This window comes from Nothobranchius furzeri, chromosome 4, assembly GCF_043380555.1.
Source record: "Nothobranchius furzeri strain GRZ-AD chromosome 4, NfurGRZ-RIMD1, whole genome shotgun sequence".
NCBI classification, from domain to species: Eukaryota; Metazoa; Chordata; class Actinopteri; order Cyprinodontiformes; family Nothobranchiidae; genus Nothobranchius; species Nothobranchius furzeri.
In genome coordinates this window covers 4934280-4962045 of record NC_091744.1, presented here as the reverse complement: position 1 = coordinate 4962045, position 27766 = coordinate 4934280, and the positions used below count along the sequence as shown (strand labels likewise).

The 27766-nt window shown below is 41.7% G+C and overlaps 1 protein-coding gene across 11 annotated transcripts in view; it reads left to right on the top strand.

Moving 5' to 3' along the window:
• Positions 1 to 27766, top strand: part of add3a (adducin 3 (gamma) a) — a 162745-nt gene that overhangs the window by 117308 nt on the left and 17671 nt on the right. For 9 of the 11 annotated variants that reach the window (XM_070550012.1, XM_070550014.1, XM_070550013.1 and 6 more), the window contains 12 exons: positions 6674 to 6812; positions 7280 to 7431; positions 7663 to 7743; positions 10804 to 10953; positions 11086 to 11229; positions 12583 to 12681; positions 13484 to 13660; positions 17986 to 18237; positions 18387 to 18491; positions 19063 to 19149; positions 25200 to 25223; positions 25572 to 25695. In XM_070550012.1, the coding sequence (XP_070406113.1) occupies positions 6674 to 6812; positions 7280 to 7431; positions 7663 to 7743; positions 10804 to 10953; positions 11086 to 11229; positions 12583 to 12681; positions 13484 to 13660; positions 17986 to 18237; positions 18387 to 18491; positions 19063 to 19149; positions 25200 to 25223; positions 25572 to 25695 (1534 nt within the window). The remainder of the gene's footprint in view (positions 1 to 6673; positions 6813 to 7279; positions 7432 to 7662; positions 7744 to 10803; positions 10954 to 11085; positions 11230 to 12582; positions 12682 to 13483; positions 13661 to 17985; positions 18238 to 18386; positions 18492 to 19062; positions 19150 to 25199; positions 25224 to 25571; positions 25696 to 27766) is intronic. The other 2 variants (XM_070550019.1, XM_015967525.3) reach the window with 1 other exon arrangement.

Below are 27766 nucleotides of genomic sequence, written 5' to 3'. Positions count from 1 at the left end.
ATAAAGCGGCTTCAGTGTTTCCTGTACCTACAGAATAACCGTCGTTTAAGCAGAAACTTTGGATTTACAAGAAAAGTTGGAGATTAACACCAGCTGGATTAGACATTATAGAGAAAGAGTGCAAAGAGAAGTTTATGATGTCCTTTGAGGATTGTGATTCAGATAAATGATTCCTCGTGGAAAGGAGGAGTCCAAAAGCAGGATCTGAAAGTGAACGTGTTATTTATCTTCATGCTACACAAACTGTCACACAAAGACAACATACATAAATGAGGTTTCCTTCAGGAAATAATGGGATAAATATGAAGATTTCAAACCATCATGCCGTTTATTTTTTACCTTCCATCAGCATTGCTTCACTTTAAGGCTTTCTCTAGGATAATTAACCACAACACTTGTACAAGTTCTAATAAAAAAGAACTTTTCAGCCATTTTTGAAATATGTTCCTATACAAAAGTTATAAATAATTTGTATTTTACCAGATGATGGCTTCCAGAAAATCTACTGGCATTTGCTCCTCAATCTAAAAGGGTTTTAACTCTGCGTTTAATTATTTGCAACTTTTAAGAGTTGAATATGTAACAATTTGATGAAAAGCTATATATTTTTTAAATAATGCCTCCATGGGGCATTTAGAGGTGTGCAGAATGAAAGTACAGTATTTCCTTTAAAAGCTATATTTAAACAAAAAAAAATCTCATTTGACGTACAATACTGGGTTAATGTCAACATCTACCAGCCAATAGAGGGCACCATTGCCAAACGGTCCGCTCGGCACAGCGAGGCTGGCACTGTGGAAAATGGCGGAATCAGCGAGTCAGGCAGCTGTTTCTTAGCCCAGAAGTTGTTGTTGTCCTTCTAAGAAGAGGAGCGACCATAAAAGATTTAAAACCAGAGTCAGTTTAGATGAAGCCTACGACTGATAGACGCAAATAAAAATGTTCACCTATCGGCAAACCTGGCATCCTGACGGCTGGAAAATGTGTTCTATTGTTGCAACTACAACCTCCACACACTAGATGTCGCTTTGGTGTTTGTGCTAAAAATTTTACTTTAAAAAAAAACACTGAGCAGTTTCCTGCTCCCCCGCTAGTGCTAACAACAAGCTAACCTAATATGAGCCAACTAAGACTAAAATAAACCACAAAGTAGAAAGAGTCCAGTAGCAACAAAGCCAGGTCACCTTCAGTCTGTGAATTTGTAGCCTCCTTTAGCTCCCATAAACTATATATATATATATATATATATATATATATATATATATATATATATATATATATATATATATATATATATATATATATATATATATATATACCTCTGGGAATTGTTGGAAAACATGTATATAGGACTTTTTTTTCCTAACACCAAAGTGAAACCAAACCAATATATGTAGGACCCCCCCCATTAAAAATACCTAAATTATTTGGGGTACCCAACATCTATTTTCTATTTCCATGCATGCACAACTTTTAATCATTATAATGTGACAACTATTTCTATTCAAGTTATGCCATTTGTGCCAAACAAAGAAACAAATCTTTACATAACCTCTGATCTGTCATATTTTGACATGTTGAATAAGAAGACAGTTGAAGAGTTTGATGTATAATGTGTGCATGATATATAGAGGTTGTCTCAATTAAAGAGTAAAAACCGATCTCAGTTATTTTTAACAATAAATTTTGATGCAAATATTCGCCGATAATAATGGACGTCCCTAATTAAAATAGCTAATATTTGTTCTTTATGTTTATTTTTATAATCTGCATGTTCGTTTTAAATGATAAGACTTTTTGCAATAGAGACAGAGACCTTTAGTCATTTGTCTGACTGGATCAGTGTCTTTTGTACATAGAAAAGATATTTGTGTCGTTTGTGATGATGTAACATCCTGTCTTTAACCCTCTGGAGGCAGGCGTTGCAGATGTGCAACAGTTAAAACCTACCTACCTGGTTACTCCACACATGTATTTCATGAGCATTTTTTAACTCAGAAGTATCCCTGAAGGACTCAGTTGTTCGTCCTTTTATCAAAACTTATTTTGAGCCTGAGAGGGTTAAACTGTGATGAGAGCGCCACAGCAGCTAAAGATCACTGGTGGCGTTTATTTATTAATCATCACAGCAGATTTGGAGAGGAGTTGAGGGTTTCCCTGACATAATAACAATCCATTTTAGGTGTTGGGATTAACCCACCTTGATGAGGGGGATCAAATTCCTGCTGTCATAATTTTCCCGTGAATCCACAAAAGTAGACGACTGCTAGTTCTCGTTTTGTGACACCCGTATCATTACGTGCTTCTGATGGTTCAGAAAGTTTACAATTCAAGCCACACACATTGAAGCCCGCAATAACTCCGTTCAAACTGAATTAAATCAACATAAAGGGTATACGTTTTAGATGTGAGCGTGTGTAGTTCCTGTCAGCTCATTGGTTTCTGAATATCTTTGTTCATAAGTTTGGTTTTAAAGGCTTTCAATTTAAGGATTCAAAGTACTTTTACCGCTTTTATTGTATTGTTTTCAGCTGCAGGGATCTGATTTGTGACGGGGGAGCTTTTTATGAAGATGCAGACTCAAAACATAGATGAAATTGTCAAGTTTCTAGAAACGTGACGCCTTGTGTTTAGGATCTGTTGCTACAACTGCTAGAGGGTGACACGGTTAGATTTTTACTAGGCCAGAGGTACCGACTGATGAGATTTTGGCTTTTGCCTCCTGATATTTTTCTGAATCAATCCATGTCGAGCCAAACATTTCCTTAGGAGGCCTGTTAGAAACGCTCCAGCATAAATGAAAGCAACACCATCTCTTTGGGTCAGGAGTGATGAGGGTTCGTGCTCTGACTCTTTTAGCTCTGTGGCTCTAACTACATGTCAATGGCGCTGACACTCAGCAACAATAACTGCCAAACAAAAAGGAAAAGTCCTAAACCATCAACTGCCAACATCTGCAGCCAACACGTTGCCACAGCAACCTCACTAACAGGGATGGAGGAATGTTTGGCTTGAGTTCAGAAGCAGCAGTGCTCCAGGAGTCTTATGTGTCCTGTCACTGAGGGCTGTTTTAGTTTTTACCCCCCTCCCCTCCCCTTCCACACACACCGAGGCATAATCCATTCGAGCTCCACTAATGGACCCATGTTATGGGGTCACATGGGGTGAGGTGGGGGTGGAGGGAAGTTGAAATGTTGGGTATGCTCCTGCTCCTATGCTCCATTGGGAGACTGTCAACTGGTGTATGAGCACTCAGATGAGAATAAAGGCATGAATATTAGATGTAACTCCTTCCAGAGGTGTTGTCACACCGAAACTGTGCCTTGGCCTCTTTTCTTGGTTATGCTGGGTTCATTTAGGCACTAATTTCTATCGTAATGGGATTCACAGCACTCATCCAACAACACCCAACGCTAGACCTAATAGATGAAAACACTTATGATGAATTGATCCATTTTGTTGTTAAAAACTCAAGCAGCAGAACAGCAAATGTCCTTTAAGTGTTTGTTTTGTTACTCATGTTGATCTACTGGTTCATTATAGGGAGTCTCAGATTTTGACTTAACCAGATTTTGCTGAATAGTCTGAGGCACTGGGTTGGCATATCAGGATCTGCTTTGATGTTGTTCTCTTCATATTTGTTGAATGATCCGTTTCTGGATAGAAAGTACAGATCTCCTCCTTTTCCAGTCCTGTTGGGTGTACCCCAAGGCACTATTTTGAGACCCGAACTGTTTGCTTTATCTGCTCCCTCTTATCAACATTATGTCAACTTTTAAATAAATGTATTATCACATTTATGCAGATATCTAATTATCTCTATTTTCCCAAATAACGTTTTTTCTGCGATGTTTAAAGGTTAGACTGTGGGTAGCCGACAATGTTCATCAATACAAATTAAGAAAAACTGAATCACTTGGCTGTGGATTGGATAGATCTGTCTAGAAATGTGCTGATGCTCAACATCAACACATCTCATAAATATTGTATGAATAAGTCAAGTTCTACATTTTACTGTTTGCTTCTTATTTACCCATCCATGCAAAGTTCATTAAACTGTAAGTAATTTCAGGTATATAATTTGTTTTTTAAATTTTTTTATGTAATTGTAATTCATGATAATCCAACCATGTTTTTGAGCTGTATTCTGAAGCTGTACAAGGTCTTTCTTTATATGTGCATTAGTATCAATCCTGCAAAACGAACAAGTTTCATCTTTTTCGACTTCTGTCATTTATATGTAGTGTACTTGGGTTTGGACCTAACACTAAACATTGGGGTACTACACAGGATAGTAGTTTTGCAGTAGATCTTAGTATTTTAATTATCTGTAATTACCTAGCTGTATGGCACACCTCTTTTGCCATAATATATATCGTTATCTATATTTACTGTGCTGGAAGTTCTTTGACATTTCCTCACTTTCACACATTTCTGCCTCCATGGCTACATGATGTGAAATTGGCCGCCATGTCAAGAATTAAACTGATGGAAAAGCTGGGACATTTTTTTAACACAACAGAAATCCACATTGTAACTGGCTCATGTTGGGATTATTTTGTTGTTATATAAACTTTTAACTTGCATTTGTTCAAATAACGCCATTTAAAAGACAGGAGCCATCCATAGTTAAAATCTTTTTATGCTGTTATTTTTTCTCTTCATGACTTAAGCCAATGGTTCTTTTGGAACAATAAAGCTCTTGTATCGTTGCCATGCAGAATTTTAAAAGCTTGCTTTGTTACTTAGTAAATTTCTGCCTAATAAAAGATCAAATCCATTACTTTTCTTGCAGGAATATAACTTGACAGAATTAGTTTTAGAGCTACAATTTGAAAACCCTCTGCACTCTGGAAACACTCGCTGTTGTTACTGACTGCAGTGAGAGTTTGAATAGATCTGTGTTAAAAAGCTGACACACATTTTAAACTGACTTTTTGCATCTGCAGTCTGCTAAGAAATCTCATAATGACAGTTTATTGCGACATGAATGCATTCTGAGAAACATTAACGTTGAAGCTAGATGAAGCCAAATAATCCCATGTTGTAAATTCTTTCAGCCAGCTGTGCCTGTTCGCCTGCCTGAGACATTGTTAGCATTCTGTAAGATGTGTTATGTCTCTGAATTCAGCAGATAATAGTGATCTGAACATGAGGATTAGCTGCAAATCCACACACCCTCACAGTCGTACCAAGGAGCCAGTCGCAGCAATTCAATTCAATTCAAGTTCATTTATATAGCGCCAAATCACAACAAGAGTCATCTCCAGGCACTTCACAAAGTCAACAATTCAATACAGGTCAGATCATTAAGCCAATCAGTAAAAGGTTTCCTATATAAGGAACCCAGCAGGTTGCATCGACTAGCGTCAATGTCTTTACAGCAGTCCTCATACTAAGCAAGCATGCAGCGACAGTGGAGAGGAAAACTCCCTTTTAACAGGAAGAAAGCACAAAAGTGGGCTAACAAACCGGACTAATGGCAATGCGTCTTGTTGTGTGGTCAGCCACTAATCCATCTATGACAAGTCAGACTGGATTTCTGATCTACGATTAACATGTTTGCAGCATTTTTCTGACAATAATTACCATCTAACTTTGTTTCATTTGCTCCACCATCTTCTTCTTATTACAATTTTTAGCAGTTTAAACATGTATAATAGGTTATTCTGAGCAGTTTCCTGCTCCTCCATCCTACTGGTTGAGAGTTAAATTACAACTGTCGTAAACAACCCTGCTGCAGCAGCCTGCTGTAGCTAGCACCAACAATGAGCTAAGACTAACTAGAGCCAAATAATTGAATATAATGGGAGATTATTATTCCCCCCCCCCCCCCCCAATAATAATAATAGGAGGTAATTTTTTTAAGACGGGAAAGGTTGTCCTACCTTATTGCTGACAGTTTCGACCACTCCTGCGGTCTTCTTCAGACCTTTCCTGCGTTTTAAAAAAAAAAGAACCTAATAATGCAATCAGAAGAAACACACAATAGGAATACACAAAAGATGAGCCAAGTAATACTAAAATAAACCACAATGTAAAGTCTCACACTGTTGGACAAAAGACATTATTACTTACAAGTCCAGTAGCAACAAAGCCAGGTCACCATCAGTCAAGCCTCCTTTAGCTCCATCAAACCAGTGAAGGCTACGCCGATGTTCACTCCGGTTTTAGCTCTTTGCTTCACCTCCAAAGTTTGTTTCCATGATGCTAACCAAAAAAGCAAACTTCTTAATGTTCTTCGTCTTGGGCTTTTTATTGACAACCAGTGAACTGAAAATGCTAACCACTAGCATAACAGCTATAAAGCAGTTAAATGAGCTCCCCCTACAGAGCACCTACCCACTCCGCAAAACTGTTAGGTGTGGGATCCGGCCAGCAGAAGGCTGCAGAGTGGTGTCAAATATGAAACAGGTCACGTTTCTAACTCAACAATCACTGAGATCAATGTTAAAGCTCTAGCTTAAAGTTTAAATAACTATTTAGTGTTGCTTTAACTTTTTGAATGTTAAACCTACACAAATTACTCATCCTGTTTTCAGCTCAAGCTTTTGAAGTAGTTTTAATCTTGAGAATATGAGCCAATCAAAATGCAAATGAGTTTATTTAACTGGTGACTCTTTCATGTGTTCTCTCTGCTTTAATTTGCTAAATTTTCTCGTTACTCTCTCAGGCTTTCAAGGAGGAGTTGGAGTGTCTGATCCAGGAGCAGCAGAGAAAAGGGAACAACCCGAGCGGACTGTTGGCCCTCAGGCAGATCGCAGACTTCTTCATGGCCAGCACAGTGGCCGGCTTCAACACTTCCTCCCTCAGTGAGTGCTTGTCGCGCCTTGGCCTGTTACCCAGGGTAACCAAACATAAAGATCCATCTGGACAAGCCGCCCTTAACCATGGGGAGAACACTTTTGAACTGCCCACGCAGAAAAAGACAAAGGAGAAAGAGATCCATTTCCAAACATGAGCTCTGTGTGCTTGAGGGCATTAACGCTGTTAGACAGCCCAACTCCAGACTCCGGAAGAGCTGGGAATATTTCTGCGAGTTCTGTCCAGAAGTCCATATGTGAAATCTGCTTCTAATCAGAGCAGAGGAATGCACAACTAATGCTAAATTAGACGTCAAAGGCAATATAGCATTTCACTGTAGATCCTCTTTAAAAAGATACTTATACTATGTCTGAATGCAATTTAGGGTTCTGGTGTGGAGCCAGAAAGGTCAAATATCAGATGTTAGATACCTGAGTGGCATTCATACTCAAACTTTCTCTTCTCTTTCCTTCAGGTCTGGGGATGGTAACTCCCATCAACGACTTGTACGGAGTGGAATCCTCCAGCATGGTGAAAGGAGAGAAGCTGACACGCTGCAAACTGGCCAGCCTCTACAGACTGGTGGACCTGTTCAGCTGGGCACACTTTGCCAACTCCTACATCACAGTAAGACAAGCGCAAATGGAGAAAAATTGCATTATTTAACACATTTGTTGTGTTGATGAGGTATTTTGAAATGTCCCAAATTGGATAGAAACAGCAATAGTTCCAAATGCATTTAGTTATTTTTAGTCAACCAGATGGGTTTTCTTTTTGACTCATGTTAGGTTTGTTTAATGTAGTTCTGGACAAGTTTTACTACGGATTCATATTTTAAAAGTAAAATTTTGCTTCCAGGGTCGAGTCAGTAAAGAGCAAGATCACATACTCATCATGCCTAGAGGGCTGTCATTCGCTGAGGCTTCTGCGGCAAACCTGGTAAGAAGCAGCTGCTATGCATAAGGAAAAATAAAACTCAGCAGTGCATCCCTTCCCGCCGGGAACGTTTAAAACGGGGATCCACAGCGAGCTCGTACCAGAAAGTTAGTCCCACAACAGCTATCCGGAGAATCGTAAGATTACGTGTAATGTCACGACTTTATGCAATAAAAAGCAAGGAGAAAGCTGGAAGCATGTAATCAGAAAGTCTGGTTTCTTTTCCGGCCTGTTTAGCTCTGCTGTGGAGGTGTCACAGGTATTGTTTTTACTAGCTAAGCAACATAAATTCTGCACATGTCTTTTATTTTGAAAGTCGCTGGAGCTTTTCCAACTCGCCTGAGTTTGATTTCCCGTTTGGCTTCAGCTGAACTGCTGAGCTTTACGCATCCTGGAAGTGTAGAGCGTAAAAAATAGACCAAAAGCAGGACGTTTTTGGGACGCGCTCCGGAAACACACTTGCTGACCATCAAGTGAGTGTTGCTCTTCACAGGTGTTACGTGACCAATGTGCATCCGGAGGAAAGCCAGGGTAAAATCCTCTGGGCTGCAGAGAGGGTGCCTTAAGAGCTCCATTGGCTGCCGTAGTTGAACTCACAGATAAAAGAAAGGTGCAAATAAAGCAGCTGTAGTGGAGACTGAAGATGTTAGCAGGAAGTAGGCTGATATCCTGTTGGCGGGGAATCACACCAAGACCAAAATAAAGCTCTTGAAAGTGGAAAATGGCAGCTAGAGTTGGTGTTAGTTTTTCATCGGTTACAAGTGTTTGTCTTGGTGAGCACCGATAGCTCCTCTCTTGTTTACATTAGCGAGACTGAAGTCTACCTTCACCCTGTCAGCAAATAACACGAACAGAAAAAAAAGGTTGTTTTTGCTTAAAGAATTCGGAGCGTTAGCTCTAATCTCTGGGCGTGGAGAGTCGGTACAGCCAGATAAATGAACGATGGTCGGAATTCTGTTCCATCCCACTTTTATCCACGCTTCCTGTTCCTGTTTCTTCCACACAAACAAACCTTTCTGTGTTCAAATCTGGGCCACGGTCACTTTGGTTGTGTTTGAGTTGTTTTTATGAAAGAGACAATGATGTCATTGACTAAGTTACTGGTGTTTGGAGAAGCATGGAGACTGATGAAGAGGAAGTCATCCAGAATAAATGCTCTGGGGGTTGTGTTGGGGTCACGCGTGTGTGTGTGTGTGTGTGTGTGTGTGTGTGTGTGTGTGTGTGTGTGTGTGTGTGTGTGTGTGTGTGTGTGTGTGTGTGTGTGTGTGTAGGTTTTAGTTTCATATTCAGGGTGGTGATAGGGATGAACTTAGAGGATTTTCAGTCCCGGCAGGTTCAGATTCTCTCTGGGACGTCCCTTGGCTTGTTTTAATATTTAGCAGCGCCGCATTCCTCACTACGTTTGAACGGTAGGTTGCAGTCTGAAGGACGTGTTGGGGGATCTGATGTGGCCTTGGATGTGGGACATTAGCCAATCAATGAGTGCCAGCTGGCTGCTGCAGACTAATATGGTTCCGTTACTTACGCTCAACTGGTACCGTTCCCTTCCACATGACTGGTGGAGGATCAATAGTCTGTCATCTGGGGAAACATCCATGTGGAAGTCAAAAGGCTGAACACTAATCAGGATTATTTGCCTGATTTCAAATAAACGAGGCTCAAAACTGTTGTTTTCACGCAAAATGGGTGTCCTTTTTGATATTTGAATTTTTTTCTGTTTGAAAAAGCAGAAATATGACTCAAAATTTCAAACCATTGAGCAGAAAAAACATTTTGACCAACATAAAGATTTGTCTCGATGTGCTCAGATAAAACGTGGTAAAAATGTCTTTTTTAATTCATCTGCCCATAAACCATCATTTTGTAAGAAGGCAAACAGAAACGTGTTACTAGTCCAGATGTATTAAAAAGCTGCCTCGTTACTCATATTTCTAATTGTTTACGTCCCTAACACGTGGCGAGTGATGCTCCTTCCCACAACAGCGCATGCAAAGCTTGGCAGGCACGCTTTTCAGCACAACACCGTCTAAGAATTTGTTATGAGGTGCAGAAGACTATTGACCTTTTCATGTGATGTCATCAAAAGTCGTGCAGAAGTACTTCTGGTTTAAGACAACAAAAATATGTCTGATTTGTTGTTTTTGAGCAATTACATTTTCATTATTTAAAACAAACAAATCCTAAAAAACATGAGTAATTTTTATGTTGTGTCTTCTATTTTTCAAACACCTTATTTCTCCTCATTTTATTCAATAATCAAATGTTAAAATCAGAAAATGTTGTTTTTGTTTTTACCAAAAAGTACACTGACCCTAATTAAACTCACTTATTTTTCCAATTTTTATTTTTATTTTTTTTAGCAAAAAGAACATATTTTATATACCAGAATTATAAGGACACATTTCTATGCGCCAGGACCCCGGGGCATTGACAAGATGATTCTGAAGGTGCGTTGAGGTTTACCGAAAAATAAAACATTTAAAAATGTTATGTCCTGAATTGAATAAAAATTAGCTAAAAGGTTTTTTTTTTAATTAACGTAGCAAATAGAAAAATAATTGCTGATTTAAAAAAAAAACAGAGCACACGTAGTTATGGTTACGACCGATGGCTGCGGTCACTTTTGTCCACGTTGTCCTGCCTTCTCCCAGCTCTTCTTCACGTCTCGTATTGTTGTTTCTCAATCTCCGGTCAGGTGAATAAGTAACCTCCGGCTGACTGAGCGGTAATGAAGTTGTTAAAGGAAAGGACGTCCCAACCACTCCCTGACCGGATCATGTTTCTCGGTAATGCTCCAGTTCATTTCCTAGAGGGGAGCAGACAGAGAACAGATGTGGTTGATAATGTCATTTCTGTCATCACGCCCTTTAACGTTGACTTACAGTTAGTCAGTGTCTGCCTGGATGATGTTGGGGGGATAATAATAGGATTTCTGGTTCTCTGGCATTAGCTGGATTGGTTATTTTCTTTCCTCTCAGGTGAGCTGTCATTACGCCTTTAAATCCCACATATAACTAATATAATAACCTAAAGACTCAAGACTCTGTGTCCTCGTTTCCTCAGGTGAAGGTGAACATCATTGGGGACGTGATCGACCAGGGCTCCACCCCTCTGAGAGTCGACCCTGCAGGTTTCAGCCCACATGCAGCCATCTACTCCATGCGTCCAGACATCCGCTGCATCATACACGTACACACTCCAGCCACGGCAGCTGTAAGATCACGTCACACCACACCACCGGTCAAACGTGGCTGCTGAATTTAAAGATTATAACTTACATGCAAACACTGATTTCTGCTGTGAACGGAAATGTGAGAATCTCTTCTAAACCCACTTCTGCTTTAGGTGTCGTCTATGAAGTGTGGCATCCTGCCCATTTCCCAGGAGGCGTTGATCTTAGGTGACATCGCCTACTACAACTACCAGGGCAGTCTGGATGACCAGGGGGAGCGCAGAGAGCTGCAGAAGGCCTTGGGGCCCACAGCGAAGGTGGGAGGAGCAAAAACATCTGGGTCCAAACACACAACACCTGCAAGCTGTTTTAAAAATAATCCAAGGAAAAGGAAATTTTATATCTTGTCACTGAAGTCAGGATTGACCGAGTCCTCAGGGTGTGGGTGAAGTAGGAAGCTGTGGTTCATCCTGTGTGTGTGTGTGTGTGTGTGTGTGTGTGTGTGTGTGTGTGTGTGTGTGTGTGTGTGTGTGTGTGTGTGTGTGTGTGTTTGCACGGTCATGTGTTTGTGTGTGTGTGTGTGTGTGTGTGTGTGTGCATAAATATGTGTATGTGCACGGTCATAAGTTTGTGTGTGTGTGCATGAACATGTGTGCACAGTTATATGTTAGTGTGTGTGTGTGTGTGTGTGTGTGTGTGTGTGTGTGTGTGTGTGTGTGTGTGTGTGTGTGTGTGTGTGTGTGTGTGTAAGTGTGTGTGTGTGTGTGTGTGTGTGTGTGTGTGTGTGTGTGTGTGTGTGTGTGTGCACGGTTATATGTGTGTCTGTGTGCGTGTGTGTGTGTGTAAGTGTGTGTGTGTGTGTGTTCACAGTTATGTGTGTGTGTGTGTGTGTGTGTGAGTGTGTGAGTGCGTGTGTGTGTGAGTGCGTGTGTGTGTGAGTGTGTGAGTGTGTGTGTGTGTGAGTGCATGTGTGTGCGTGTGTGTGTGTGTGTGAGTGTGTGAGTGCATGTGTGTGCGTGTGTGTGTGTGTGTGTGTGCATAAATATGTGTATGTGCACGGTCATAAGTTTGTGTGTGTGTGCATGAACATGTGTGCACAGTTATATGTTAGTGTGTGTGTGTGTGTGTGTGTGTGTGTGTGTGTGTAAGTGTGTGTGTGTAAGTGTGTTCACAGTTATGTGTGTGTGTGAGTGTGTGAGTGTGTGCATGTGTGTGTGTGTGTGAGTGTGTGAGTGCGTGTGTGTGTGAGTGCGTGCGTGTGTGTGAGTGCGTGTGTGTGTGAGTGCATGTGTGTGCGTGTGCGTGTGTGAGTGTGTGTGTGTGTGTGTGTGAGTGCATGTGTGTGTGTGTGAGTGTGTGAGTGCGTGTGTGTGTGAGTGCGTGCGTGTGTGTGAGTGCGTGTGTGTGTGAGTGCATGTGTGTGCGTGTGCGTGTGTGTGTGAGTGCATGTGTGTGTGTGTGTGTGTGTGAGTGTGTGAGTGCGTGTGTGTGTGAGTGCGTGCGTGTGTGTGAGTGTGTGAGTGCGTGTGTGTGTGAGTGCATGTGTGTGCGTGTGCGTGTGTGTGTGTGTGAGTGTGTGAGTGCGAGTGTATTATGATCAAAAAGTGATTTAGGAAGTTTTTGAGTCCTAATCAAGCATCATTTTCACTACTTTGCATGGGAATTTGCAGGTTCTGGTGCTGAGAAACCATGGCGTGGTCGCTCTGGGAGAAACCATCGAAGAGGCCTTTCACTACATCTACAACACCCAGTACGCCTGTGAGATCCAGGTAGGCACCGGCTCAGCGCCAGCAGCACATTGCTGCTCCCCGTAGCTTCGCTACGCATTCAGCAGAGCAGCAGGACGACAGCTAATCTAATCTCTCACCAGCTGCTTTCACATTTCCTCTCACAGACTATTTTAACAACACTCAGTAACTCATAATCTCCCACCATGTGGAAAATGTTGGCAAAGCAGATTTATAATTGGGCTACTTGGACGTGGATGAAGGGTCTCAATCTAACGATGTCCAAAGCAAAACATACTAAAGGATGGCTGGAAAAAGTCAGCAAAGTGGTTTTAAAATGCGTATCAGTAATGAAGTTAACATTATGATTGGTACCGTTGATGATTATTATGAGCTCATATTGATTATCCTGTTCACATTTCATAGGCACTTTGAGATGTTTTAGTTTTTTATTTGTATTCCCCTCAGTTCACGCTCCTACAAGGAGGTTTTGTTTGAATTTGAGAAGAGAAACTTGTGTCCTTACCGAAACTCCCAAACGATTCCCCTCCTGTCAAGCAAATGAAAACATTAATCCATCTTGCAAAGCCCAGCTTAATTTCTATAAATAAATCCCTTCAGGCGTGTTTGTTGTATGTCATGTACTGTATATTCTAAGCTGCCGTGGATTCTGTGGTATCTCATTTTGGTTTTGTCAAATTATGTCTGTCCGTGCCTTTTCTAATACCACAAATATCTGGTGAGAAAAACAACAGTTTTTTTCTTTATTTGTTTATTTTTTTTGTGTTCATCATCCCTCTGAGGCTCATACAGCGCTCTTTCAGCTCGGTCTGTATTGTTTCAGGTGAATGCCATCTCGTGTGCCGGAGGCGTGGATAACCTCATAGTGCTGGACCCTGAGAAGTACAAATCACGAGTGTTTAGCGTGGCGACAGCCGGTGACATCAACCTGGGGGGTCAGTACAAGTGGAAGGCTGGTGAACTGGAGTTTGAGTCTCTGATGAGGATGCTGGATAACCTGGTGAGTCTGGTGCACCTTTAGAATCCTTTAAAGGAGCAACATGTAAGAATTCTAGAGTGAAATAATTAATGTCTCAAGCATGTTGGAAGGAAGGTTACATTGAAACAGATTTCCCCCTCAGCTGGATTGGGGGGTGTCAGTATTTCTTTAACAATGGTCAAAGAGGGGCGTATTCTTTATTTACAGTCTGTGAGCCCATGGGGTTACCAAGTCTGCGCTGAGCTAACACTGCAGCGTAGTTCGACTATGGCAGGCAAAAAGCTCCGTACTTGTTTAAATAACCAAAGCCAGTGTAACGGAATCAAAGTGATGTAACTATCTAAAGTTGTATTTTAATACACTGTTAGTAGTTCACTTTTTATAAACAGAAGAATAGGCTGTTTTTATCATCAGGGAGTTTAATTAAACACTCTGTATTGACTTTGAGACAAGAAAAGAGAGAGATGGGATCGTTTGAGAATCTTTAATTTCTGAATTATAAATTCTAAACAATCTACCAGGACTAACTCTGTGATGGATGAGAATGGATTCGGATGTTGTGTTGGTGTGTGTGTGTGTGTGTGTGTGTGTGTGTCTGGTTTAGATTCTCTAGGCTGACGTCAAAGAATCTGGTCGTCTTTGTTATGACTAGATATCACGAGGCTTATAAAGTGATGACATGAGCCGCTATTTTGCCGTGTACGTACCCAGTGGGGGTCTCCCAGGTAGATCAGGAAATGCCAGGTCTGGAGACCTCGGATGTACGATGGAGCTGTCGGTGCAGCGATCACAACGTTTCAAAGCCCGTCTGGAGGGTCGACCCCGGTACCGTTCGTCGGCGTCAGCAGGTGCTCTTATTTTGAAAGGACGTCGTCTGGTTGTTAAACGACGAAAATCTCCCGCTTCACAGTTCTTAGTTTAAAGAAGAAAACACATCTGGCCAGGCTGTGCTTTTCTTTAGGATGACGGTGAATAGAACTGAAGTCAAAATGGAACTGCCTTAAAAATGGCGTTGCCTTGTTTTATATCTCTGAATTGTTGATAAGTTGTAGTAAAGTGGATTGGACACTTGAAGTCAACACCAGATTCTCCTGCGGCAGCCGAAAGCTCTGATTGGTTGGAACAATGTGTCATGCGTTTCTGTGGAGATGAGGATCAGTATGTCTGCACCGTAGTCCTGGTTTCATTAAACATAATTTATGACATATTTATTTCACAGATCATTCACTTGATTATTGTTGATCAACATCTGTTTTGCTTAATAATTTTAATCACAAATAAAGTACTTTGATTAAGTAAAGGTTCTTCTTCTCCTTCGGACTCTTCTCCTGGAATGTAAACAGTCTGAGGAACACCCAACCTTGGTTTTTCTACACGGTGTTATTGTGCACAGGGGGCAGCTGTATGTAGTTGAAAACAATGAACTTCATAACCTTACACCAGTAAACAAGAGAGATGCAGAAGTTAGTTCTTGTGTCCCTAAGAAGCCACAGTATATTTTTGTTTTACTCTAATATTGGGTTAGAGGCTAGTGTTGAGCTAACAATGCTAACTGTGAATTAGAAGCAAATAGTTGTCTCTAAAAATATCTCAAGCTACTTTTTCAATTACCAACAACTCTATATTACTACCGTAATACACCCAAGGGGGCTTACATTAGATAAGACAATTTATTTATCTACTTATCAACTTACTGATCATGACTCGACTTACTTGTCACCTGGAGTCTTCTGGTGCTGATCTGTAACAGGCCACAGCCATGAAACACGCGGAGCGGGAGTGAGTCACTTTCGTTTAGAATCATCAACCGCAGTACCCAAATGCGACCACTGGATGTCATTCTTACTTCACTGTTACATATTGCACCTTTAATTCTTTTTATACCGACACATTCTGACTGGTTGCTTCTCCTTCCTCCCACTTTGTGCTCATGTAATTAATAAAATTGTGCACCTGTTCATATCAACGCATTCAGGAGAAATGTGTTCAATTGCTCCGTGATACGTGGGATAGCTGCTGATGTTTGGGTTTGAAAGATGGTTAACAGGGTTAAACGACTGACAGTCTGAGTGGATAATACCTAAAACAGAGTGATTTATATGGAGGCTTCAGTTCAAAAAGCTGTCAACAGCAGCTGCTGAGTTTCTGTATCTTGCTGTTTATGGCTCGCAGCGTGGGAGATTTAGTGCATGAAGTGTCCTGTTCATCTCAACTTCCCGTCATCTTTACTTCTGTCTTCCCTCCTTCAGCCCCATAAATATCCATCCCATTCAGTCCTCTTCCCTCAGAAGCTCTCAGTGTCTGTACCAAACCCAGTGGTGGGTGAGTGTGAGGGATGAGGCGTGAGTGAGTGAAGCAGCTCTACTCTTCATCTAAAAACAAAATAAAACTGAGCTTCCAGCTGTGAATGTGCTGAAATGTCTGAATGGAAAGCAGGATGTTGCCGGAAAGGATCCCGCCAGCTCGGGTGGGTGATGGAGTTGAAAGGTCAGCTTTGACCACAGGGTTCAGATAAAAGGGAAAAAGCTGAGTGTGGAGAACAGCAGTAGTACCACTGAGAGAGGGGAAGTAGGAATGTGAGATAAAAAGGGATAAAGCAGAGTGAAAGAAAGCGAAGTTACTGTCACTCTAATGTTTGTCCCTTCATTTTTAATTTGACTGATGAGACCAGAAAGGCAGTTTCCACTCTAGATCTGCACAATACATGCAATAAAAACATAGCGTCCTTGTAATATTAGTCTGTCAAAAAACTGCTGGGACCACAGAGGACATATTATGACTTTTTTCTAAGGATATAATAGTTCTATGGTTAATAAAATAGCATATTGATGAAGTTCTTTGCACAACATTTCACTCACATAAAGTGATTTCAGCAGTTTTATTCTTAAAAGTTACAGTACCTTACATAGTGAGCTGCGGCTCTGTCACTTTAAGAAAACAAGCTGGAGTTGGCCATGCCCACCCTGTTCCGCCGCTTGGGCTACTATAAGCTGAAAAGCTCCTATAACTGGGAGGGGCTTGGAGTAGAGCTGCTACAGCAGCAGTTCCCATTAGTGACTTCACAAATGGGGGCGTTTTGAAACAGTTTGTTTTAGGCACATGATTCCTAAAACAAGCCCTGCAGAAAAGGAATGGGTGGGAGTGTACATGTCAGCACAAACGTAGCATTACATGTCTTCTTTAGATCAGACCGTAGCGTTATGGTCCAAGTGCATTGGTCTGAATTAGACATATTAGCATTTGGGTCTGATGGACTCATGCTGTCCTTGACTTCCTCACCTGGTTTGCAGGATATTAGCTGAAATGCCAGAGAAAGTCTGAGTGATGAGAGGAGTGAGAAAAATGTGGGTTTATTGCTACTAACGTGACCATTATTGTATTTGAGAATAATAATGTGCAATGATTCTTATATTTATGCAGCCTGATTACACTAACAGTGGGTAAATGGGTCAGGAGCTTGTTTACTTTATGGTGGAAAGTTGTGCTTTGCATGACTCAACAGGTTTTTGAGATCTTTTACAGTTAACAGGGTATCCGCGGGTCCTTAAAAAGTCTTAAATTTACTTTTCCAAATTTAAGGCCTTGAAAATCCTTAAAAATGACAAATAATCCTTAAATACACTTTCCAAAGGTCTTAAATTACCAAAGACCCAATAAACTAGATTATTTTATTTCTATGACATTTTCGTGAATTTCTAGTTGGTGTTCAGCATTTTTTGTGTGCGATGTTGGCGTAAGTGGAACCGTACACATGCAGTTGGTTGTGAAAGGGGACTATTTTTAGATGAGCACATTAGCTGGTTAAGCTAGTGGGAGCTTGCGTCATGGAGAAGTGCAAGCTTAATGGTAAATGGATGGTTAATCCCACGTTCGCGACGTGGTTAGCATCGGTTCCAGGCAATAGCTGGAAATTATAGCTTAAATTTGGATCCGGATCGGAAGGAGCCAGTTGAGGTGGTTTAGGCATCTGGTCAGGATGCCTGCTGGACGCCTCCCTGGGGAGGTGTTTCGGGCATGTCCTGCTGGCAGGAGGCCCCCGGGCCGACCCAGGACACGTTGGAGAGGTTACATCTCCAATCTGGTCCGGGAACGCCTTGGGGTCCTGCCGGAGGAGCTGGTGGAGGTGGCCGGGGAGAGGACGGTCTGGAGCTCCCTAGTTGGGATGCTGCCCCCGCGACCCGGACCCGGATAAGCGGAGGAAGACGACGACGAGCTTAAATTTGGTCAAAGTGGCCTTAACAAAGGTCTTAAAAAGTCTTAAATTTGGCTCCCTTAAACCTGCAGATACCCTGAGTTAAGCACAAACATCAATAATGTCCTAAATGTGACGCGGCCTTGTCTTGCAGGGCTACAGGACGGGCTATGCCTACAGACACCCCATTGTGCGAGAGAAGCCGAGGCACAAGAGCGAAGTGGAGATCCCCGCCACTGTTACGGCGTTTAATTTCGATGAGGACATTGACGCCACTCGGCTGCCCTTCAAGTTCCTGCAGCAGCGGCAGCAGAGGGAAAAGACACGCTGGCTCAATTCACCCAACAGCTACACGAAGGTCAGCGTGGAGGGTGGAGAGGAGCGCTACAGCAGCAGGACGACCACGGTGAGCCATAAGCATCGTCTCAGACTGAAGCTGACCCTTCCTGCTGCAACACCATACCGCCACCTAGTGTCTGATCAGTAAACTGCACCAATCTGATGCAGTGAGGTTAAGGAATTCTTTACAAAGTTGGACTTTTCCTCGTTTTCTAGTGGATGAAGGCGGATGAAACAGGAACGCCAATCCGGATTGAGGACCCTAATCAGTTTGTTCCTCTCAACACCAACCCCAGTGAGGTGCTGGAAAAAAGAAACAAAGTGAGTAAAATGTGTTTGTCATCAGTCACAGCTGTGTTGTTTTTCTCACAGAGCTACTACGGTTTCTAGCTGAAGCATCAGGTCAAGGGCAAGAGGAATATTTATGAATATTTATGAAAATTTTAGTTTAAATATTATGTGATTAACTAGAAATAAAAAGGAGAATTGAAGAAATTGTTTTTTATTTTAATTTGTTGATAGAAATAGAAATAAATAACCTAGAAGAGAACAGAGAGGGCAATCTGGATCCGTTTTAGGTTTTATTTAGAGATAAATACAAACAAAAATTGTCGATTAAAAATGTCTGTACAATGACTGAAAGTTGTTTTTTTTATAATCAAAAAATAGAAATAGACGAAAAAACATTTGGTATTTAAACACATTTTCTGAAAATGCTTTTAAAGTTGAAACAAATCTGATCATTGCTTCCCGCCAGAGTTCTTAAACAGGCATGTTTTTCCTCAAAATGAAATACTAGAGCATGCTTTTAATTTAAAATATAATGTTTAAATTGTGTCCAGTCACCGTAGCGCTGACGTTTTTATCGTTTTATTTATTTATTTTTTCACAGATCAGAGAGCAGAATCGGTTAGACGTGATGACGTCAGGGCCGCGCTCTCAGCACCTCGCTGGCATTCCTGTTGATGTACCGCGGCAGGTTTGTTTTCTTCTTATTTATTTTGTTTTACAGATTAGTGGTTTTATGACCTAATAACGTGGAGCTGATCCACAGGTTATGGATAGACACATCTGTATGTGGAGACCCTCAGGTGGGTGGAGCAACATGACTCCGGGAGGCTGTGATGTGTGACAAAAACACATTTTATGAGTTTTCTATCTTAGAATCACACTTAGTCTGACCGCTCACCTGGAGCTAACTCCCTGACAAAGTAGCCTTCAGCATTATGAGAGTACTCAAACCTGTCTGCCGCGTTAAGGCGCCGATTCAGCGGGTGGGACTTATTTATTTATTTATGCGGCTCAAGTGGCATCATACACCCGTACAAATGTTGCATCAAAACAACCGGCTCGGTCGTGGGCAGTGTGGTATGATTTGGGGGCATTAGTGTTAGCTGCAGCGAGCCGCCCCGCTGTTATTTGGACGGCCTGACTTAATAAATGACGGCCTAAGTAATAGGGCTGCAACAACGAATCGATGAATTCGATGAAAATCGATTACTAAAAGCGTTGGCAACGAATTGCGTCATCGATTCGTTGTGTTGCGCAACTCTTCCAAAAGCCCCCTCCCCTCCCGCCCGCCGTTGCGCGCAGACCGGTGGAGAGCCGGCAGGTGTTTGTAAGAGGAACATGGCAGAAGCAGCGAGACCCCAAAAAAGTTAAAACTTCTAAAGTTTGGGAGCATTTTCAGTTAAATCAGGCGAAGACATGCAACGTTTGTAGGTCAGACTTAGCATGGCACGGGGATACTACGGAGATGATGCAGCGTCTTAAACGCAAGCATGTCAGAATCATCAGCGAGGAAGGAGAGAGCTCAGTGTCCGGGTAAGTTAAAAACTTTTCAAAAGTGATTCACCCAAGCCCCGGATTATTACACAGGCTAGACATGCCCTAAGCTCGTAAAAAAAGTCTATAAAATTGTAAGCGCGACGCTATTTGATAGTCGGGGGGGGGACTCGCGCCGCTGCGAACCAGTTCCGCCGTCACATTCCCGCAGAAACTGGTTGATCACACCGGGGCCAGACTACTAGCACCACAATGTCCTCGGAAGCGAAAACGCTTTTAAAAGGGAGGGAGGAGTCCTAACTGTTGCTGCAGGCGTGTTGTGTGAGAGTGCAGTTATATACTGGTTAATATATTTTTGGGTTCAGTTGCTTTCATGTGGCCTAATGTGAGTCTATTTGGGATCATTGGAATGATCGGCAGCATTTCTTGATGTGACTTTATGGCAGTTGCCCAGGGCATCATTGCAAGGAGGATGGCATTCATTTACTTTTGTTTTATTTGGTATTTTTCAGTCATTTTTGGAAATAGTGATTAATTTTGATTAATTCACAGCCTATGTTTAATTACATTTAAAAATTAGTTGTTTGACATCCCCAATTATAATAAATGTCTACAATGAGATCAAACAAAACAGATGAGAATTGCCCTTAAAGAGCAAGTCACCCCCAAATAAACTTTTTTTTGCTGATAAACTAAATAAACGAGTGTCTAATCGTGCTGCAGACACGTGTCGTCAATAATTTGGCACTTCAGTGCATCTTAGTTAAAATTTAAATATTCTGCCTAAAACTGGCAGTGTTGTGCCGTTGTCAGGTAAAAACTCTGCACTGTATTTTAATTTAAATCTGCCACCGCTATTGGCTAAGAAGTATGCTATGATGTAAACTGGTACATTATGATGTCACAATGCTGTCGTGAGCCTGAGTGTGTGTGTATTTGTTAGCGGCTCCGCCCTCTCGGTCTGCCAGGCAACAGCATGTGTTGCATTTTTCAAACATGAAGCGGGAGTGGAGTTAGACTCTGGTAGGGGTTGACTTGCTCTTTAAGCTGTTTAATTTGGACCAAGCATTTTAGGTCACAGATAGTTGTAGCTTAGGGTCTCTGTCTATACGCCTTATAAGACAATTTAGGTGATGGCATGTTGTTTTTCTGCTATTGAACTGTTTTCTAATAATGTTGTGTTTAATAAAGTGAAGGAAGGAGAAAAATAACGTTTCCCTGGCAGTTTTTAAAAATGTCCCTATGTAATCCGATTAATCGATTAATCGTGTCGAGACCCCATCCGATTAATCGATTATCCAAATAATCGTTTGTTGCAGCCCTACTAAGTAACGAGGGACGACTTTTACGTTTGATGGCAAGCCGCCCTCTTTTCTGTGATATCTAATCTAGAATTTGCATTTTGTGGAAGTAAAATAAAAATTTGAGCATTGCATAAATCGTTTGGCAAACTACTGGAAATACGCAGATTCATTGCAAGAGTTACCCCAGCACGGATCTCCATGTTGAGGGGGTGGATGGAGACGTGCTTGTAAAGAAGACGGGGCAACGTCGGTTATGTACAGGACGGCTTTGGGAGTCTCGTGTTGAGCAGAAAAACGTTCTGAGTAAAATATCCTGGGCAACAGTAAAGTATCCGGGTTGACTGCTCCTTGATGCAAATGGCCTGAAATGTGGTTTGTTTGTTAAAGGGACATTATGGAAGTTTGACAGCCAAAACATGCATAGAAATAATAAATGTCTTCTTCATACATTCTCCTGCAATGCCCTGGTCCTGTAGAATGAGCCCTGGCATTTTTACTGTGATAACCTGTTTTTCTGTAAAATCACAGAAAAAGAGAGATGCTCGGGTCGAGCAGGCTGCTTCATGCGAGTTCACGCTCAGACATAGCCCGTAGCATTTGCTATCCGTAGCTTCAGCAGCAGAGAGTAGTGCCAACTCAGCGACTTTGTCGCTGTTCCTAACGCCTAGTGATGAACCTAGCTACATTTCTGAGGACCCTTAGCTACTTTCTTCTAGATATTTCCTGCAAATTAGCAACAAAATAGCCATTTTCGCTCCGAACCGTTCTTTGAACGTTGTTTTAGCTGTCATCAAGGATATAAAAATTACAGATACCAAAAATGTCAGTGGTGCTTTAGCTCATCTAGATAGACGTCGGACTCTCGTGCTGGAGACTGGGGTTCGATTCTGGGTGAGAACACAGTTTTTTTAGAGTTTCTTTTTTTACATTAATGGTATATTTTTTACAGTTAGATGCCCAAATTTTTATTTGAGACTCGCCGAACGGCATTGAATTCACAGATAAAAAAGATGTGGGTTCAACTTTCATTTTGGAACAATTTTTCAAGCAAGGGAAGGGAATGATCTGAGCATGCAGGAGGACTGACCCATCTTAAACCTTTGTCGGCTCTGCTGAAGAGAAAGGTACAGAACCAAATTATTTAATTGATTAGCTGCGCGTTCTCCTGTCCTCTGTCCTCCAGGCCACACACACACACACACACACACACAAGGGACTGTCAGCTCTCAGAGCTCTGTGAAGCTGACCCCCGTCAGCTTCACAGAGCTTCGTCTCAGCTGTTATTTTCGTTAAGGAGTGTGCACGTATAGCATGCGCGCCTCGTGCACAAGCCTCCTATTGAAGCTTGCCGTTACGCTTTTGGCCAGAGGGGGCAATCGCGAGCATAAAAATTCAAAACTCTGTAAAGTCCCTTTAACGTGATAAACACGAGGCTTCCAAACCCTCTGGACATCTCCTGTGTTTTAGTTTCCCTCAACAGCTGATTCTCATACTTTAATAATAACGAGCCACAATAGTAATAAAGCACCAGTCTGCTATTGGTCTTTATACTGTTTTTAATCACTGTTTAGTGCTTTTTAAAGAAAATTATTGATATTATTACTATAATTTAATCTTTGACAGGGAACCGGAGCACCTGGTGAAAATCACAATTACAATCAGTTGCCTACATTTTAAATATCCTGAGGCTAACTGGGCTACCCAGAGAGAACAAGGTGGCCCTCGTAAGGTGGCGCTGCTAATTCATCTGCCCCCTTATGGTTGTCTGACGTGTGACTGACATGTAAACATTTTCATAAGGCCCTTCATGATTTCTACTCATCTTTACTGAAATGAGATGGCGTGTTTTGCTAGAAACAAGGAACACTGCCAACTTTTCTGTTTCTTAACATTATTGACAGATTAGTCTTTAAACCGCTGTGACCATTGTACAATTCATTCAATTCAGTTTATTTTAGTTTTTTCTTTTTTCTCTTTATTGCACGTTATCTAAACTCAAGTCAGTTGTTTGAATTCAGCTTAATTATAATAAAATCAGATTTAGTGGATCAAAAATGCACACACACACACACACACACACACACACACACACACACACACACACACACACACACACACACAGACCTGGGGCCTCATTTACCAAACGTTCATAGAAACTGTCCTATATTCCGTCCTATGACCAAAATTTAGAACGTGTGTCCGAACAGTCAAAAGACTGATTTATGAAACAAGCGGTGGCCTCTCCTACGCACGTTCCTCCGCAATCATCTGATGATAAATCCCACCTGTGCGTACCCAGGTGCTCGCGTTCTTGTTTTTGCATACAGAAACGCCCTCAATTAACCATGCTTGGTCATGCCACGTCCTCAGCACGTGAGGGGATTCCCAGTTTTTTTCTCGAAACAAATGAGAAACCTAACCCTCGCCCTAACCCTTGAAAGCAAGATCGAGACACTGACTGTCGAAGCGCAAAAGAACCAAACAAGTTGCAGAGGTTATAAACGCAGTTGGACGGAGGAGAGGTTCCCGTCAGAAGTAAATAAAAATGAATCTGATAAATCGTGGACTAACGGGTTGTTACGGAGTTGTTTGAGTTATTTTTATTTAGAAATGCTGTCTGAGTGCAGCCTCAGCCTCTTCTCAGCTGTCTTTCACTCTGGTTGTGGGTATGAACGGAGAGCAGAGGAGGTTCTGGGGGGGTTCTCGTAGTTGTAAAATAAAATATGAACTGGAATCGGATTCGTGCGGTTTATCTGTTGCTCTACAAAGGGTCCTGAATCACAGCGCAGCAGAAGGATTTCCTTTGAGATCAGAGCGCTCACGGAGAATGCGTTCCCTCCAGAGTGCACGTTCTGGTAAATCCTCCAGTAACACAGAACAGCCATGATAAAATGTCAGAGTTCCGTCCGTCACGCGTGTCTTTTATTGGTTTTAGCACCAATTATGCGAAAAAGCCGTTTTTCCACGGACAAAGTTAATGACTGGATAAATAAAATTGCCGGATGAGAAACACATTTGGATGACTGTGCCATCCCCGTTCTTACATTAGATGCTGTGCATGCGCACGGTCAGAGATGTTCTAACATTTAGGAGCGTTTCTGCGCACAAGTACAAAATGATAAATACCACACAAGGCGTAGAATTGTTCCTACTCACAGATCTGTGCGTAAGTACGTTTGAGAAATGAGGCCCCTGGAGATTACATCAGATCAGATCAGATTGATCAGAGTAGAAAATGAACATCTACTTTAGGAAGAAACCTCTAGTAATCTATAGTAGCACAACTAAGGGGATGAGCCAGGATCAACAAAGCTAATCCTAAGATTTATCAAACAGAAGAAGTCCTAAAAGTAGATGGGGTCTTCATCTTCCTCACAGACTGATCTGGATGCTGGTTCCTTTAGAGAGTGGCCAGAGATGTGAAAGCTCACCTTCCCATTTTAGAAGCTTGAGGACCCAAACATCCATTCTGAGATCTAAATGCTCTGTTTGGAACATCTGCAACAGAAAGATTTTTTTTTTCTTAGAAAAAAGTATAAGTTATAAGTAAAGTTTAGGATCTCAGTCCTGAATTTTACAGGAACCTAAATAAATGATGTTAAAAGCAGAACACAAGCCCTGATGAAGATATGAACCAGAACAAAAAATAATAATTCTGGGATGGTGGTGGTAGTTCATCAAGATGACTAAAAGATCATCAGACTGTCTCACAAGGAAAGATCTTTTTCAATGAGCTTTAAAAACTTTCAAATTTACTGCTGAAGTCCAGGATTTAAAGATGCCACCAGAGGGCGCCATAGAGCTAGTTAAGAAACAGCACAAATGAGACCTTGAATCTTGCTATTGATGAAAGATAACACACTATAAACAAATACAAACAAACCATTAAAATAAATGTCTGTGGTTCTGAAAGTCTTCTGGTTGGTCTTTTGTCTTTAAGGATCTGGGCCAAATAAGAGTTACGGTAAATATTCTCAAGAGTCGTTTTGTTCTCATTTGAAGTTTTTTATTTTTATTTTATTTATTTATTTACTTTTTTGTGTTATTATCTATCACACATTCAAAACAGGAAACAATGCATGTAGTGGTGCTTCAAGATTGACTTTTATTATAATTTATTTCCACATGTTTTACTTATTTGAGACAGTTTCATCAATTTTTTGTGTTTTTTTAAGCATGAATGTCTCCATGAAAAATTCAGTTAAAAGGAGTTTGTTTACAGTTTAATGGAAAGGTGTGAGCACATCGAGGCTCTATTTTTTGTATGTGTGTGTTTATGAATGTGCCCGTGCTCTTCCTCCTCCCCCCACAGCCATACGTGCCCACAGAGGAGGAGCAGATGGCTCCTCTTCCTCCCAACCCCTTCAGTGGGCTGTCAGAGAAGGCGCTGGAGGAGTATCGCAAAAACGTGGAGAGACGGCAACTGGGCCTCAGCGGTACGGTGAACACACACTCAGATAAACCCCTGAGCACGTGTAGCTGGCAGAAATCAATCCTTGCAAATCCGTGAAGGTTTATTTTACAGCAGGATATCGGCAGGCTTAAAACAAGTGAGATCAATGATCAATTCTTCCACACAAAGGGGAGGGGGGTAGTTTGAGTCTGCAAGAAGAGCCACGTGTTGTCTCACTGGCTCAGCTTTCATTCAAATCTTCGTGGTGCAGTTTCACAAAACTTCTCTCAATTTGTTCACAGTTTGTACATCTGCCCTTCCAAAAATGGACACATTTCTTCCTCTTTCTGACTCACTTTAGCTAAATGAGCATGGCTCCATTTGGTTTCAGAGAATAGACATTTCATCCACACGAGGACCATACCCTGTGGCACACCCAAATAAATTAGGATTCCTCCCAGACAGCAAGTTGAAGGCTCATTTTGAGAGTTTGAGACCAAATTTAGGTGTGAATGTCCTTCAGATCAGCTACAACCTTTGCTTTACGGTAAACCAAAAGTCAATAAGCTCCACTGCGTCTTCTTCAGGAGCTAAAACAGGTTTTAGATTTAATCCAAAGAGATTCAAATGAAGGCAACTGGACTTCTTTGGTTTCATGAAGACATTTCAGTTCTCATTTGAGGGCCTTTGTTAATTCTGACCGGAATATGGGCGTCATTAGAATGACTCATCAAGCGGTAGGGAGGAGAGGTATGCATAGGTAGTTTCAGCCAACAATAGATATACAGCCTATAAGCTTGACTCTCCCATATTCCAGTCAGAATTGACAAAGCTCCTCAGATGAGAAGCAAAACATCATCAAGAAACCAAACAAGTCCAGTTGCCTTCATTTGAACCCTTTGGATTACCGTGACCTGGATGACTGAAAACCTTTGCCAGTTTTAGATCTAAATGATTGCGATAGGGTCACTTGTTTAATACCCAGATATATGAAAACTACATGAAACTTGTTTCAATTTTAAACTTGTATCCCAAACTCAACATCTGGAGCAGATGTGCAGTTTGACCTAATCTGGATTAAAATTGTGTTGCATTTGGGGGAAAACATCCGTGTAACTCAGATCCGCAGCTGTCTGATGTACGTCACTGTCACCCGAACACACATAAACATGGAGGGTTTGCCACACACATACACACACACACATGCATACATGCATATTGTGTTGTATCTGCACTCACACAAGAGTCAATGTTAATCATATTGGCTTTTCGGCGAGGGAGGCAGAAAGTCGATAGTGAACAGATATTTAGCGGAGGGGGAGGTTGCTCATCAGTCACTCTGCAGGCCCTTTGGACCAGTTTTAAAAGTGGTTGTTTTACGTGGGTGTGCACCCCAGCCACGTCATGTGCTCATGCATGTGCATGGAGAAGTCCAAATGTTCTCGACTGTGTGCACATATGAAACACCGAGCAGGAGTCTGTGTGACAGGCTCGTGTGACTAAGATGGCAGACTGAACTGACAGCAGGTCTTCACACCCGCCACATGAGCCCGGCCCGTTACTATGACACTGATGCCCCCACAGCCCCATGAATCCCCGGTGACCCATCTGGAAGCAAGCTGAAGTCCTTCTGGATACAAGCTTAGCCTGCACACACATAAATACACTCGAACAGGTTTTGTTTGAGCACGCATATCGTTTTAAGAGGGGAAACTGCTCATTTTGAACATAACATTTCTAAATCCACACTTGAGACACCTGGTTTAGACTAGTTTCTACATGATAAAAATGAGTGCACACACCACACCACAACCTTGTTCTTTATGCTCAGAGGAGCTGTGAATGACTGACAACCACCAGCTGAATACGACACACTACATGTGCTAATAGATGCATCATGGGATTCATGAGTGTCATTCGTTCACTCATGCTAATCAATAGTTAAAACTAACAAAGCTGCTCAAACCCGGTTCACACGGCAGAATCCTTCACCGATTTACCCGTTTGTTCCTGTGTGTGACAAAAATGACACACAAACCCACACAAACATTTTCTAGTCAGATAGGAAATCTCTCAAGATCAAACGTGAGTTGGGCGTAAACAACATAAACACA